Source organism: Narcine bancroftii, chromosome 3, assembly GCF_036971445.1.
Source record: "Narcine bancroftii isolate sNarBan1 chromosome 3, sNarBan1.hap1, whole genome shotgun sequence".
Classification (NCBI taxonomy): Eukaryota; Metazoa; Chordata; class Chondrichthyes; order Torpediniformes; family Narcinidae; genus Narcine; species Narcine bancroftii.
Genome location: NC_091471.1, coordinates 229,892,255 through 229,906,505, shown reverse-complemented (window position 1 = coordinate 229,906,505; position 14,251 = coordinate 229,892,255). Strand labels below are relative to the sequence as shown.

At 41.3% G+C, this 14,251-nt stretch overlaps 1 protein-coding gene across 1 annotated transcript; it reads left to right on the top strand.

The window, feature by feature from the left end:
- Positions 1 to 3,108: 3,108 nt before the first annotated feature.
- LOC138756760 (probable G-protein coupled receptor 139) lies at positions 3,109 to 5,040 on the top strand. The gene is made up of 3 exons (XM_069923144.1): positions 3,109 to 3,265; positions 3,502 to 3,627; positions 4,142 to 5,040. Exons 1-3 carry the CDS (start codon positions 3,109 to 3,111, stop codon positions 5,038 to 5,040), a joined length of 1,182 nt encoding a protein of 393 aa, XP_069779245.1.
- The last annotated feature ends 9,211 nt before the right edge of the window (positions 5,041 to 14,251 follow it).

Sequence of the window (14,251 nt, the reverse complement as noted above, 5' to 3'; positions counted from 1 at the left end):
ATTAAGGTCCAAGGATACATGGAGTATGGAAGAATAGGCTGGTAAACAGATGGGTGACATTGATTTGTAGGTAAGGAACAACATTACATACATAGAAATAATTTACATAGCATGAGAGCATATAGAATAATTGTACTCTGAGTTTAGATATGTCTAGTGTAAAAAGGTACTATTGATAGTTATACGCAGACCTCCAAACTGTTACAGGGATATGGACAAGAAATTACAACAGCGAATAGGAATGACTGTCAGAGGGTAGTGTTATAGTAGTGACGGGATATTTTATCATGCATGTAGATTGAGTAAATGAAGTTCGGACTGGCGTTCAGGAGGGAGAATTCATAGAAAGACAAAATTTAGACCAGCTTGTGGATGAGTCCATGAGGGTATCAGCTGTATGGGATTGGGTATTGTGCAATGAGCCAAGGATGAGTAGAATGAAATATTAGGCGGTAGAGATCACAATATGATTGAGTTCCATTTGACGTTTCTCAAGGAAAAGCTGAAGGCTGATGTCGTGATTTTAGTGGAGTAAATGGTATGACACTGATATGTGAGAGTAATTGCTAATGCAGTGAGCAAGCTGCAGGTTAAGAATATACAAAATAAGAGGAAATATTTAAATGTAAAATATGTCATAAATTTAGATGACAAGTGAAGTCAAATCCAACTCACAAGCACAATAAATGGGATACAATGTGGCCAACATTAGTAGGAAGATTGAGGATTTGAATTGTTTAAAATACCTATCAGTAGGTAATTGAAAATGTGTAAGGAGAGAAGATAAAGAATGAAAGTAGGCTAGCAAATAAAACCAAAAAGGATAAATGAAGAGTTTTCAAGTACCTATAGAATACATGTGAGGTTAGTGTAGACGTTGGACCACTAGAAAATGATGCAGGAGAAATAATAATGTGAGACAAGAAGATGATAGTGGAATTAAATTAATATTTTGTATCAATCCTCGCTGTGGAAGATATTAGTAGTGTGCAGGTAGTCGAAGGGTACCAGGGAAGAGGTGTGAGTGCAATTCCAATTTGAAGGGAGAAGGTGCTCAGAGAGCTGAAAGGTTCAATGAAGGAAAGGCCTTTTGGCCCAGATGAATTGCACCATCGGTAAGGTAGAGATTGTGCAGGCATTGGTAATGGTTTTCAGGTATCAACATATTCTGGTGTCATCGCAAAGGACTGTAAAATGTCAAGGAAGGAGGGAGGCAGCATAACAGAAATCATAGATCAGTTATCCTGATGTCAATGGGCTGGCAAGATGTTGGAGTCGATTTTCAAGAATGAGATTACGGAGTATTTGGAGTGACATGACAGGATAAGCCAAAGTCGGCATGGTTTTCTCAAGGGAAAGTCTCGTTTGACAAACCTATTGCAAATCTTTGAATAAGTGACAACCAGGTTGAATACAATAGATGCAGAAGATGTTTCCAAAGAGGTATGACAAGATGGCGCACATGAGGCTACTTAACAAGATATCTCCCATGGTATAACAGGAAATATACTAGTATTTACTGATTACCAGTAAGCAGAAAGTAGGCATACAGGGATTATATTCTGGTTGGCCTCAGTCTGTGTTGGTGACGCTACTTTCTCTGTTGTTTATTAATAATTTGGATTATGGAATAAATGGCTCTGTGGCCAAGTTTGGAGATCATACGAGGGTAGGTGGAGGAACAGGTAGTGTTGAGGAAATGACGAAAGACTTAGACAGACGAGTAGAACGGCAGAGAACTCGCAAACGAAATATAACGTCAGAAAGTGTATAGACATGCACATTGGTAAAAAAATAAACAGAATATTTCACAAAATGGGGAGAAAATTGAAAATAACTAAGTGCAAAAGGAACTGGGTGTCTTCGTGTCTGAAGTTAAACTTTATTGGGGTATTGAAGAAGGAAAATGCAACGCTGCCATTCAAGAGGAATAGAATATAATATAAGAGCATGGATATGTCGTTGAGCCACTATGGAGCCCCCGTGTGTCGTATTGTGAGCAGTGTGTGTTTCCCATTTCAGAAATGGTATGTTAATGTTGGAGAGGGTTCAGAGGTGGTTTACAAGGATAAAACAATTTTGATATGAGGTGCGTTTAACAGATCCTGCCCTGTAATATTTGAAATTTAGGAGAATGAGGGGGGGGGGGGGTCTCATGGAAACAATTGCAATATTAAAAGGTGTGCACAGAGTAGATGTCGAAATGTTATTGTCCATGGTGGAGAGTCTCAGACAAGTGGGCACAACGTCGGGATTGATGGACGACCGCTTATAAGAGAAATGCTTCGGAATTCCTTCATTCAGGCCGTGGCCGATCGATGGAATTTGTTATGGAGGCGGGAGCAATGGATGTATTAAAGACAGAGGTTGAGAAGTTATTGATTAGCAAGAGATCAAAGATTATGGGAACGAGGCTAGCCAGTAAGTTAGGGTCTAGGAAAATGAATGAGCTCATGTAAAAATGTGGGGCGGACTCAGACTTCTGGTCTGATGGTAAAGGCACAACGCTGGAGAAACTGAGCATGTCAAACACTACACGATATATCAAAGGGAAAGATACTGTGCTGAAACAATTCTTCGGGCTTAACGCCTTCATGAAGGTCTGGGTGAAATGTATGCAGGCGCACTCATGCAGTACCGTTTGCAGTATCGTCGGCTCCTATCCGGCTTTTATCGGCCTATTAACCGGCAGCCGCAGAGGCTGCAGACACGGAGGAAGCGGAGGAATGGGGCAAGGCGCCAGAGGACGGGAAGATCACCCCCGTTTAAGAGGGAGAAGCAGAGGATACGACCGGCGGCGACTGACAAGTGGGGCGACTCTCCGGCTGACATCCAGCACAGGCTGCCGGCTGCGGGCTGCTGGAGAATGGCTAATGCTGTCATGAGGGTTGCATGTATCACGATGCAAGGAGGTTCTGAGCGCGATGAAGCCTTTCTCACTCTGTTGGAGATTCGGATCTGGAGCTTGTGTTGCCAATAATTTGAGCTGGACTCTGTGTGGCTGCGGGGGTTGAGGAAGCGCTGCAGGGGAATTAACGGACACTCGGTGATTCTGGCGGGGGTGGGGTGGGGGGGACGATTGACTTTAGCTTTTCCCTCTCTAGCTCTATGTCTGACTGTAAGAACTGTGAGAGGTGCTTTGGCAAACCCTGTCATTTACGTATTTGTCTGCCATGCAGCAGGCAAACTGCTATTTCATGTATTGCAACCCTGTTTTATTATCAAGATAATAAACTGATTCTGAATCTTGTGTTATTCGGATGCGGTAACTGTTTGGAGATGCTCTGATTTCCAATAGAAATGCACCGGACGTGATGCCGGATATTGTGGTGTATCTGTGGTATATTGTGTAGAATCTGGCATAAATAACAACGGCATTGGCGTTGATGTAAACTGTTCGTTCAAATGAATGGAACGACGACGACCAATTGGCGATGCAACCTTGTCCCCAGGGACTGATCCTCTGTATAAATTGGAGCTTATTTGAATTAATCATCTTAGGGTGTCTGTCGGAGCTGTGGGTTGCGGGAGAACAGAAGTCACAACTTCTCACTGAAATGGGATATGCAGTAATCTGGCGGATAGAAGATATTTACTATCCTCTTCTTACAGCCTTTGGAATTCTCGGTAAGCCGCTCGCTTTGCTGCTGTTGGTGGAAATTGATATTTAATTCAAATCGCGGCAATAGGTTTCCCGCTGCCACTTCCCTGAAACCTCCTCCCCCCCCCATAAAAAGCGGACAATCGGCATTTTTGCGCCTTTAGTTTTGTTTCAGTTTCACTGCATGTGCAATTCTGTTCAAACAGAACAGATGCTTTATGCAGGCCGATGGTCGGTTATTGCACCGTGAGAATCTCTGTATTCGTTCGCAGAAGGCATTGTTCATCTGCTGGTCCTGACAAATACAGCAGGTGATGGAGGCAGTTTGTAAACCACTGCTTTACATCGATACAGTGTGAAATCCACAGGAATTATCAGACACTTGTCTTTCGCTTCGTTTTGCCCTGTCAAAGGTCCAGGACTTAGTATCCATGAAACGATGCAGCAAAAAAAAATGTGGATACTTAAATGCATCCGCCAAACTGTCACTTTGGCTCCTGAATAGATACGTATTTTATCTTCTTTCCTCTTCTCTTCCAGTGAACTTGGTGGCCATTGTAATCCTGTCCCGAGGAAGGTGCGGTCTCTCCAAATGTATCACTCGCTACCTGGTGGGAATGGCAGCGGCCGATCTCCTCGTCATTTTCTCCGACCCTCTGCTGCGGCAGACAGCTGGCATTTATTTTCCACATTCCTTCCTCACCATCACCCCGGTTTGCCGATTAATATTTTGGCTGGTCTTTGCATTTACAGCCGTCTCCGTCTGGCTGACGGTCGCTTTCACCGTTGACCGCTTTGTAAACATTTGTCATGAACAGTTGAAAACAAAATATTGCACCGAGAGAACTGCGGCGTTTGTTATCGGGACTGTGAGTGGGCTGTGTTTTGCGGAGACAGTGCCCTGGTACATCAGCCGCGGGCCTAGTCAATTCATTGACAATATTCCATGGGGTTGTGTCACGAAACAGAGCTTCTTATTGGCCCCAGCTTGGGCGGCATTTCAGATATTTCATCGCATTTTAACTCCTGGTGTCCCGTTCATTCTCATTTTGTTCCTCAATATTCTGACGGTCAGACAGATTTTAGCGGCCAGTGGAGTCCGCAGGAGACTCAGGAGTCGCAGCAACGGAGAGACTGTGAGGGATCCCGAGATTGAGAATCGAAGGAAATCGATAGTTTTACTCTTTAGTATCACCGGCAGCTTCATCTTGTTGTGGGTGACACAGGTGGTGTTTTACATCTATCGGCGACTTGCAAAGGCGTTCACATACTCTGTCGATGATCCCCGTTACGTCACCGAACGCATATCAATAATGTTGCAGCTTCTCAGTTCCTGCGCCAACACGTGTATTTACGCTGTGTCTCAGAGAAAATTCAGAGAAGAGCTGAAGAACGCGGTGAAATACCCGCTGTGTCGGATCATGAAATTTGCTGAATGATGGAAAGAAATGGTGTTACATTTCGCCTCGGCATCACCACTCCGGTTGAAATGGAAATAGTGTTGGATAACTTGGAACGGTCGCACCTCTGGACGCGCCTCCGTCCTCGCCCGCTCTGAGATGTTGTCGGGGCCCAATCACACACACACACACACACAACTTCTAAACTGTATAAATCAGCTTGGTGTTGAAATGTACTGGGCCAAAGTAACATTTTTGAAAGAATTAGAAAGCCTGTAATTTTTAATTTTTTTTAAATTTTTCACACTATAACCATATTGACCAAGATATATAGACATTTCTCTTCTTAAATATATACAGTGTCGTTTTTCCCCCTTTTCCCCCTCCCTTCCCTCCCTCCCTCACCCCATTCCCCATTTATTTTAAGTTCAATCTATAAGATACATTAAACCCGTTAAACAATGTTATCACTCAATAAAAATAAACAAGAAATTCCACTGAGTCAGTGCTTTTCGTTTTCTTCTGCTTCTGTCATTTTAGGTGGTGGAAGTCCATGGTAGCATTTCTCTATTATGTTTCATGTAAGGCTCCCATATTTGTTTGAATATTGTAATGTTATTTCTTAAATTATTTGTTTTTTTTTCTATTGGAATACATTTATTCATTTCTATATACCATTGTTGTATTCTCAAGTTATCTTCTAATTTCCAGGTTGACATAATACATTTCTTTGCTGCAGCTAGGGCTATCATAACAAATCTTTTTTTGTGCTCCACCCAAATCGAGACCAAATTCTTTGTTTCTTGTATTTCTTAGGAGGAAGATCTCTGGGTTTTTTTTGGTATATTGCTTTTTGTGACTTTATTTAATATCTGGTTTAGATCTTCCCAAAAATTTCTCATTTTCTCACATGTCCAGATTGCATGAATTGTTGTTCCCGTTTCCTTTTTACAGCGAAAACATCTGTCTGATACCGTTGGGTCCCATTTATTTAACTTTTGAGGTGTGATGTATAGCCTGTGTATCCACTTATATTGTATCATGCGTAACCTCGTGTTTATTGTACTTCTCATAGTTCTGGAGCATAGCTTCTCCCATGTTTCATTCTTTATCTTTATGTTTACATCTTGTTCCCATTTTTGTTTAGGTTTACCGTTTGTTTCCTCGTTCTCCTTTTCTTGCAGTTTGATGTACATGTTTGTTAGAAATTTTTAAATTATCATTGTGTCTGTAATCACATATTTAAAATTGCTTCCTTCTGGTAACCTCAGACTGTTTTCCAATTTGTCCTTCAAGTATGTTTTCAGTTGGTAGTATGCAAACATTGCATCGTGAGTTATATTATATTTGCCCTTCATTTGTTCAAAGGATAATAATTCATTTCCCAAAAAACTATTTTCTATTCTTTTGATTCCTTTTCTCTCCCAGTCTCTGAAGGAAAGGTTATCTATTGTGAAAGGGATTAGCTGATTTTGCATCAATATTAGTTTTGGTAGTTGGTAATTTGTTTTATTCCTTTCTACATGAATCTTCTTCCAAATGCTGAGCAGATGATGCAATACAGGTGAATTCCTACGTTGCACCAATTTTTCATCCCATTTATATAGTATATGTTCAGGTATCTTTTCCCCTATTTTATCTAGTTCTAATCTGGTCCAATCTGGTTTTTCCCTTGTTTGATAAAAATCTGATAGGTATCTTAATTGTGCGGCTCTATAATAATTCTTAATGTTTGGAAGTTGTAAGCCTCCTTGTTTGTACCATTCTGTTAATTTATCTAGTGCTATCCTCGGTTTCCGCCTTTCCATAAGAATTTCCTTATTATTTTCTTTAACTCCTTGAAGAATTTTCTGTTAGGTGTATTGGTAATGACTGAAATAGGTATTGAATCCTTGGGAAAATATTCATTTTAATACAGTTTATCCTTCCTATCAGTGTTAGTGGTAAGTCTTTCCAATGCTCTGTCATCTTGTAATTTTTTCATTAATGGATGGTAATTGAGTTTATATAGATGGCCGAGGTTTTTATTTATTTGTATACCTAAGTCATCTTAAATGGCGATTCTTTCTTGAACGTTGAGAAATCCGCATTATTCATTGGCATTGCTTCACTTTTATTTGCATTGATCTTGTACCTCGACACTTCTCCATATTCATTCAATTTCCTATGTAATTCTTTTATTGATATTTCTGGTTCTGTTAAGTATATTATAACGTCATCTGCAAATAGACTGATTTTATATTCCTTCTCTTTTATTTTTATCCCTCTTATTTAATTTTCTGTTCTTATCAGTTCTGCTAGTGGTTCTATACCTAATGTGAACAGTGAGGGAGATAGTGGATATCCCTGCCTTGTTGATCTGCTTAAGTTAAATTGTTTTGATATATATCCATTTACTGTCACTTTCGCCAATGGCCCCTTATATAATGCTTTAACCCAATTAATATATTTCTCTGGTAGGCTGAATTTTTGTAGTACTTTGAATAAATAATTCCATTCTACTCTGTCAAAGGCCTTCTCTGTTTTGGAGTTCAAGTTTTATTTCCTTCTACTGCATGAATTAAGTTAATAAATTTAGAGATATTGTCTTTTGTTCGTCTTTTTTTAATAAATCCAGTTTGGTCTAGATTTAATATTTTTGGTACATAGTCAGCCAATCTGTTTGCTAATAGTTTAGCTATTATCTTATAATCTGTGTTAAGTAGAGATATTGGTGTATATGACGCTGGTGCAAGTGGATCTTTCCCTGTCTTCTGTATTACTGTAATTATTGCAGTCTTGTATGAATCTGGTATGCTTTGTGTTTTATCAATTTGGTTGATTACTTACAGGAGGGGAGGAATTAATAAGTCTTTAAATGTTTTATAGAATTCTATTGGGAATCCATCCTCTCCTGGTGTTTTATTGTTCAGTAGTTTTTTTAATATCTCCTGTAATTCTTCTATTTCAAATGGTTTTATTAATTTATTTTGCTCCTCTGTTTGTAATTTTGGTAGTTCAATTTTAGTTAGAAATTCATCTCTTTTGTCTTCTTTCCCTTCGTTTTCAGTTTGATATGGTTGCTCGTAGAATACCGTGAAGTTTTCAATGATCTCCGTTGGATTATATGTAATTTGTTTGTCCTTTTTCCTTAATGCCAATACCATTCTTTTAGTTTGTTCTGTCTTAAGCTGCCACACTAGAATTTTGTGTGTTTTTTCTCCTAGCTCATAATATTTCTGTTTTGACTTCATTATGTTCTTCTCCACCTTATATGTTTGTAGTGTTTCATATTTTATTTTTTTGTCTGCCAATTGTCTTCTTTTAGTTGTATCTTCCTTTATTGCTAAATCTTTTTCTATATTTATTTCCCTTTCCAACTGTTCTGTTTCCTGATTGTAGTCCTTCTTCATCTTAGTTACATAACTTATTGTTTGCCCTCTGATGAGCGCTTTCATTGCATTCCATAATATAAACTTATCTTTCACTGATTCCGTATTTATTTCAAAGTACATTTTAATTTGTCGTTCAATTAATTCTCTAAAATCCTGTCTTTTAAGTAGCATGGAGTTTAATCTCCATCTATACATTCTTGGTGGGATGTCCTCTAGCTCTATTTCCAATAACAGGGGTGAGTGGTCCGATAATAGTCTAGTTTTATATTCTGTTTTCCAAACTCTCCCTTGAATGTGGGCTGATAACAGGAATAGGTCTATCCTTGAGTATGTTTTATGTCTACCCAAATAATATGAATATTCCTCTTCCTTTGGGTGTTGTTTCCTCCATATATCCAAAAATTGCATTTCTTGCATCGATTTAATTATAAATTTAGTTACTTTGTTCTTTCTGTTAGTTTTTTTTTCCCAGTTTTATCCATGTTTGAGTCCAAATTAAGGTAAAAATCCCCTCCTATTAGTATGTTCCCTTGCATATCTGCTATCTTCAAAAAGATATCTTGCATAAATTTATGATCTTCTTCATTAGGTGAATATACATTAAGTAAATTCCAAAATTCTGAATATATGTGACATTTTATCATTACATATCTACCTGCTGGATCTTTTATTTCCTCTTCTATTTTGTTTGGTATATTTTTATTCATTAATATAGCTATTCCTCTGGCTTTTGAATTATATGATGCTGCTGTTACATGTCCTATCCAATCTCTCTTTAATTTCTTGTGTTCCACTTCAGTTAGATGTGTTTCTTGTACGAATGCTATATCAATTTTTTCTTTTTTCACTAAATTTAACAGTTTCTTCCTTTTGATTTGGTTGTGTATTCCATTAATATTTAAAGTCATATAGTTCAACATAGTCATTTCATACTTTGTTTTCTTTCCTTTCCGTTTCCTCATCACCACCTTCCCTTCTTATCTATTTCTGCTTTCTTTTTTTGAACACATTATAAGACAACATTTCTAAAACATAAAATATTTCCACTATTCTCATATCTAAGATTCCTTTAACCCCAATAGTCCCTCCCCTTTCTGAGTTGCCCTTTGTCCCTTGTCGGGCAACCACATCTCCCCTCTCCATTTGGATTTGCGAATCCACTCGCACGAGTTAACTGATTTCGCAGTGACTGTTATTCCCCCCCCCACCCAGCCCCCCCATAAAAGATTTTAATCTTCATATATAACAAAGGTCACCCTCTTAATTTCCTCCTTACTTCCTTTCTTTCCCTTCTTAGTTCTTACCTATAGTCTATTTTTTATATATACATATATATATGTATACATACATACACACATACACATAGTTTGTTGTCATTTTGTTGTTGTTACATCTCTTCATCTCTCTGTCTGTTTTGTAGTTGTTCTGCAAATTTTCGTGCTTCTTCCGGATCCGAGAATAGTTTGCGTTGCTGCCTCGGAATAACTATTTTAAGTTCTGCTGGGTATTTTAACATAAATTTATAACCTTTTTTTCCATAGGATCATTTTTGCTGCATTGAACTTCTTCCTCTTCTTCAGGAGTTCAAAACTTATATCTGGATAGAAAAAAATTTTTTGACCCTTGTATTCCAGTGGTTTTTTGTCTTCTCTTATTTTTTTCATTGCCTTCTCCAATATATTTTCTCTTGTTGTATATCCTAGGAATTTTACTGGAATGAATCTTGGTGTTTGTTGTGGTTGTGGTTTAGGGGCTAATGTTCTGTGTGCCCTTTCTATTTCCATTTCTTCCTGTAATTTTGGTCTCCCTAGGACCCTGGGGATTCATTCTTTTATAAATTCTTTCATATTTTTGCCTTCTTCATCTTCCTTTATATCTATCCCCTGAGCTAACAGCTCCTGTGTCTCTTTAACTTTTTTATCAGATGCTTCTACTTTCTTTTTTAAGTCATCTACTTCCATTTCTATGGCTGTTTCTCGTTCTTCCACCTTGTCTATTCTTTTTCCTATATCTGTCATGATCATCTCTAATCTATTCACTTTTTCTTCTGTACTTTTTATTCTTCTTTTTATTTCACTGAATTCTTGTGACTGCCATTCTTTTACTGATTCCATATATTCTTTAAAAAAAATATATCCATTGTCTTGCCCTTCCCTTCATCTTCCATTTCTCTGTGTTCTTCCTCTTCTTCTTCTGAGTCCATTCCAGGATCTGTGTTCTTTACCTCTGTCTCTTCTGGTTTTCTTGTTGGGTTGTTTGTTTTATTTTTTTGGGTATTTTTGGTCTTCTTATTTTTATTAAAAGTGTCTTGGTGTTGGTCTTCTTCCTCTGGGTTGGTCATCTGTTGTTTCTTTGATTTATTTTAATTCTCTTCCTTCTTGTTCTCGTTATTTTCTATGTTTTCCTCTTGCTGTTATGTTCTAGTTGTCTGTTCCAGCTGTGGAGATTTACTCCCAGCTGGTCCCCCCTCCCGTCAGTGTTATTTTTGTCTGTTTCAGCTGTGGAGATTTACTCCTCAGCTGGTCCCCCCTCCCGTCAGTGTTATTTTTGTCTTGCGCATGCGCGGTTGCAAACTTTTGTTTGGCTCCGTGAGCCATTTTTGTAGTCCCGAGTTCGGGGCTTCCACTGACCTCAGGGAGCGGGCTTCTCTCTGCACAGTGGGCCTCCTCATACCGGTAAGGCCTTCACCTTCCTCCTCCGACGTCCTTCCTTCTTCTTTTCTTCCTATTGTTTTTGATTTTTCTTTCTTCGCTGCCATTTTCTCCACACTTTTACTTTCACTTTGTTGTGGTTTTTATGTTTGTGCCTTTGTTTTTTCTCTATCTTTTTTTACTTTTCTGGAGAGGGCTGGAGTTCCCTTACCGGCCACTACTCCATCATGTAACTCCTCCCGAAAGCCTGTCTTAAAGTATATTTGTTTGAGGTTGTGTGTGGGTGTATAGTGGGAACGCGATGCTGCAGAAATCAACGATCTGCTGCACGTATATAAAATATACGACTAAAATTTAGCTGAGATATCTGCAAATAATATCTGGATGTGGGGAAAGTGTACAGCTGTAAATTCTTCTTTTCTGTCTCTGTCAGTCTGTCTTATTATTTCTTTCTTCTTTCAATCTATGTGCATGTGTGCTTGAAGCGTCTATGTATGTGAATATGTGTGTTTCAGTCAGTACGTGTGTGTTTGCATGTGCATGTGTGTTTATTTGTGTCTACGTGTCCAGATTCATGAATCTGTGTTCGTATGTAGATTTGAGTGCCTGTTTGTGCTTGTGTGTGTTTCAGTGTGCATTCGTGTGTACGTGTGTGTGTGTGTGTGTGTGTGTGTCTGTCTGTCTGTCTCAGTGTCCTTGTGTTTGTGCACATGAACGCATGCATGAGGGTTACTGGAGAATATGAGCTTTGAGATAATGCAAGAACACAAGATAACAGGAGCAGACGTTGGCCACCAGGCCATTCAAGCCTAGTGCAATTCTCGTAGTCTTTCTCTAACTCTGTTGGCCTCAATATCTCTTCGATGCCATGTCCACATCACCCACAATTCCTCGTCATTTTTTCGAAATTTATTTATAGTATCTCCATACATTCATTTCAAATTGACTTAGTATAATATTACATAATAGATACTAAATAATTTTCAAATTTTCACCCCCCCCCCACCTCCCCTAACTCCTTAGGAAACCACCTTGTGGTGGTTAATTCCCAAAAACCCAAATGGGTGTGGTATAAACCACAAGTGGCATATGACTTTCGGGAGCAGAAGTACCACTCCCTCCCCCCCCCCCCCCCCCAGGCAGACAAAATACACGTATAAACCTGTGATAGTACAGGTCTATCACCAATGTACATAGTGTATATAGTTACTGTATCTAGACTGTGCTTACAGCGATTGGCTGAGAGCTAAGCCACACCTATTGTCTGGGCCTTAAAGGGTTGTGTCCCTAGCCAGGTCGGATCATTCCGGACTGGTCGGCCACCTGTGAAGAGCTCCGGTCTTTTGCTAATAAAAGCCTTGGTTTGGATCAACAAGTCTTTGGTTCTTTCGACGAGCTCTACAATTTTATTAGCAAAAAGAATTTTTTTTGAAAGGGATGGAGCGTTTAACTCGGCCAGAAAAACTTGATATCGACCCACAGTCAGCTACAGCCTTCAAAGCCTTTAACTTCCGGCTGCTGAACTTTGAAAACTTCCTGAGACTCATTGAGGTGGAGGAGGATAACCAGCGTCTAACAGCATTGCTGTCTATGGTGTCCTTGAGAGTCTACGAGAACATCCAGGGTGAGACCACTTACACCGCAGCCATAAAGGTACTGAAAGGACTGTATGATCAACCGGTGAACAGAGTTCATGCCCAGCTTGTGCTTGCGTCGAGGAAGCAACAGCCCGGTGAGTCCAGCAGGGCATATTTACAAGTATTAAAGGCATTGGGCAAGGACTGTAACTGTGTGGACAAAACTGCTGCCGAGATCACAAATGACCTCGTCCGGGATGCCTATGTGGCTGGGCTCAGATCAAATGACGTGAGGCTGCGCTTGCTCGAACAAGGGGTAGAAAAACTAGAGGACGTGGCCCGGATTGCAATCACAATGGAGGATGCAGCCTTAAAGTCCACCGAGCTCTCTAGGGACTGGACCCCTCGATCTGATGTGAGTAGAGTGCCCTTCTACCCTACCACCCCAAGAGAAACTGACGGCCTGTCGGCTGCTGCTACACTGCCCCGTGTGAACCAGAAATGTTATTTCTGCGGGAGGGACAAGCACAGCAGGTCCCAGTGCCCAGCAAGAAAAGCCAGGTGTCAGAAGTGCCTTAAAAACGGCCACTTTGCTGCAGTCTGTAGGTCTAAAATGGCCGCCAGCAAACACAGTGCCTCGTGTGAAGCCCAATCGCCGCTTTCCCATTCAAACTCTTCTTCCCCAGAGCTCTCGTCCAATGAGAGCGAGGGCTCCGCTGCACGGCAACGCCTGACGTCACGGAGACGCCGAACCCGGAAGGGGAAACCCACCGTCGCAACCATGGTGATGGCCCGCCTCTCGCCCCCGTGCGGAACACTCGACATTACCGCCGCTGCTGCCGCCGCCACAGACAACCCAGGGGCCGCTGCTGCCGCCGCCACAGACACCCCAGGGGCCGCTGCTGCCGCCGCCACAGACACCCCCGGGGCCGACGCTACCGCCGCCGCTGCTGCCGCCGCCACAGCCACCCCCGGGGCTGACGCTACCGCCGCTGCTGCCGCCGCCACGGACACCCCCGGGGCCGACGCTGCTGCCGCCGCCACAGACACCCCCGGGGCCGACGCTACCGCCGCCACAGCCACCCCCGCGGCCAACCAGGTGCTCACCCTAACGTCCAATGCTGACGACCGCCAGGGCCCGACCGCCGCGACCAATGACCTACCCACCGCCAATCGCGAGCAACTACAAACCCCACTACTTACCATTCACCCGCCAACGCCGCCACAACAGCACTTCCGGGATGTCCTCCAACCTGCTCCTCGAGCGTTGACTACGTCATCCCGTTGCGTGACGTCATCGCGCAAAACTCCCCTGTCAACTGCTTCAATAACATTAAACCAGCAATGCTCTCATCCCCTCACCAGAGCAATGGAACTGATTAAAGTGCATGAACACTACACCAATTGCTTATTTGACTCTGGGTCAACTGACAGTTTTATCCAGCCAGATCTGGCCCTCAGTTGGGGACTTGACATTATCCCCACTACCCAGAGGATCTCATTAGCGACGAGGTCGCACTCGACTGGGATAAAGGGGTATTGCATCACCACGCTGGAAGTGCAGGGTGTGACGGTCACCCACTTCAAATTATTCGTCCTTCCCCAATTGTGTGCCCCAGTGTTGCTGGGATTAGACTTCCAGTGTCAG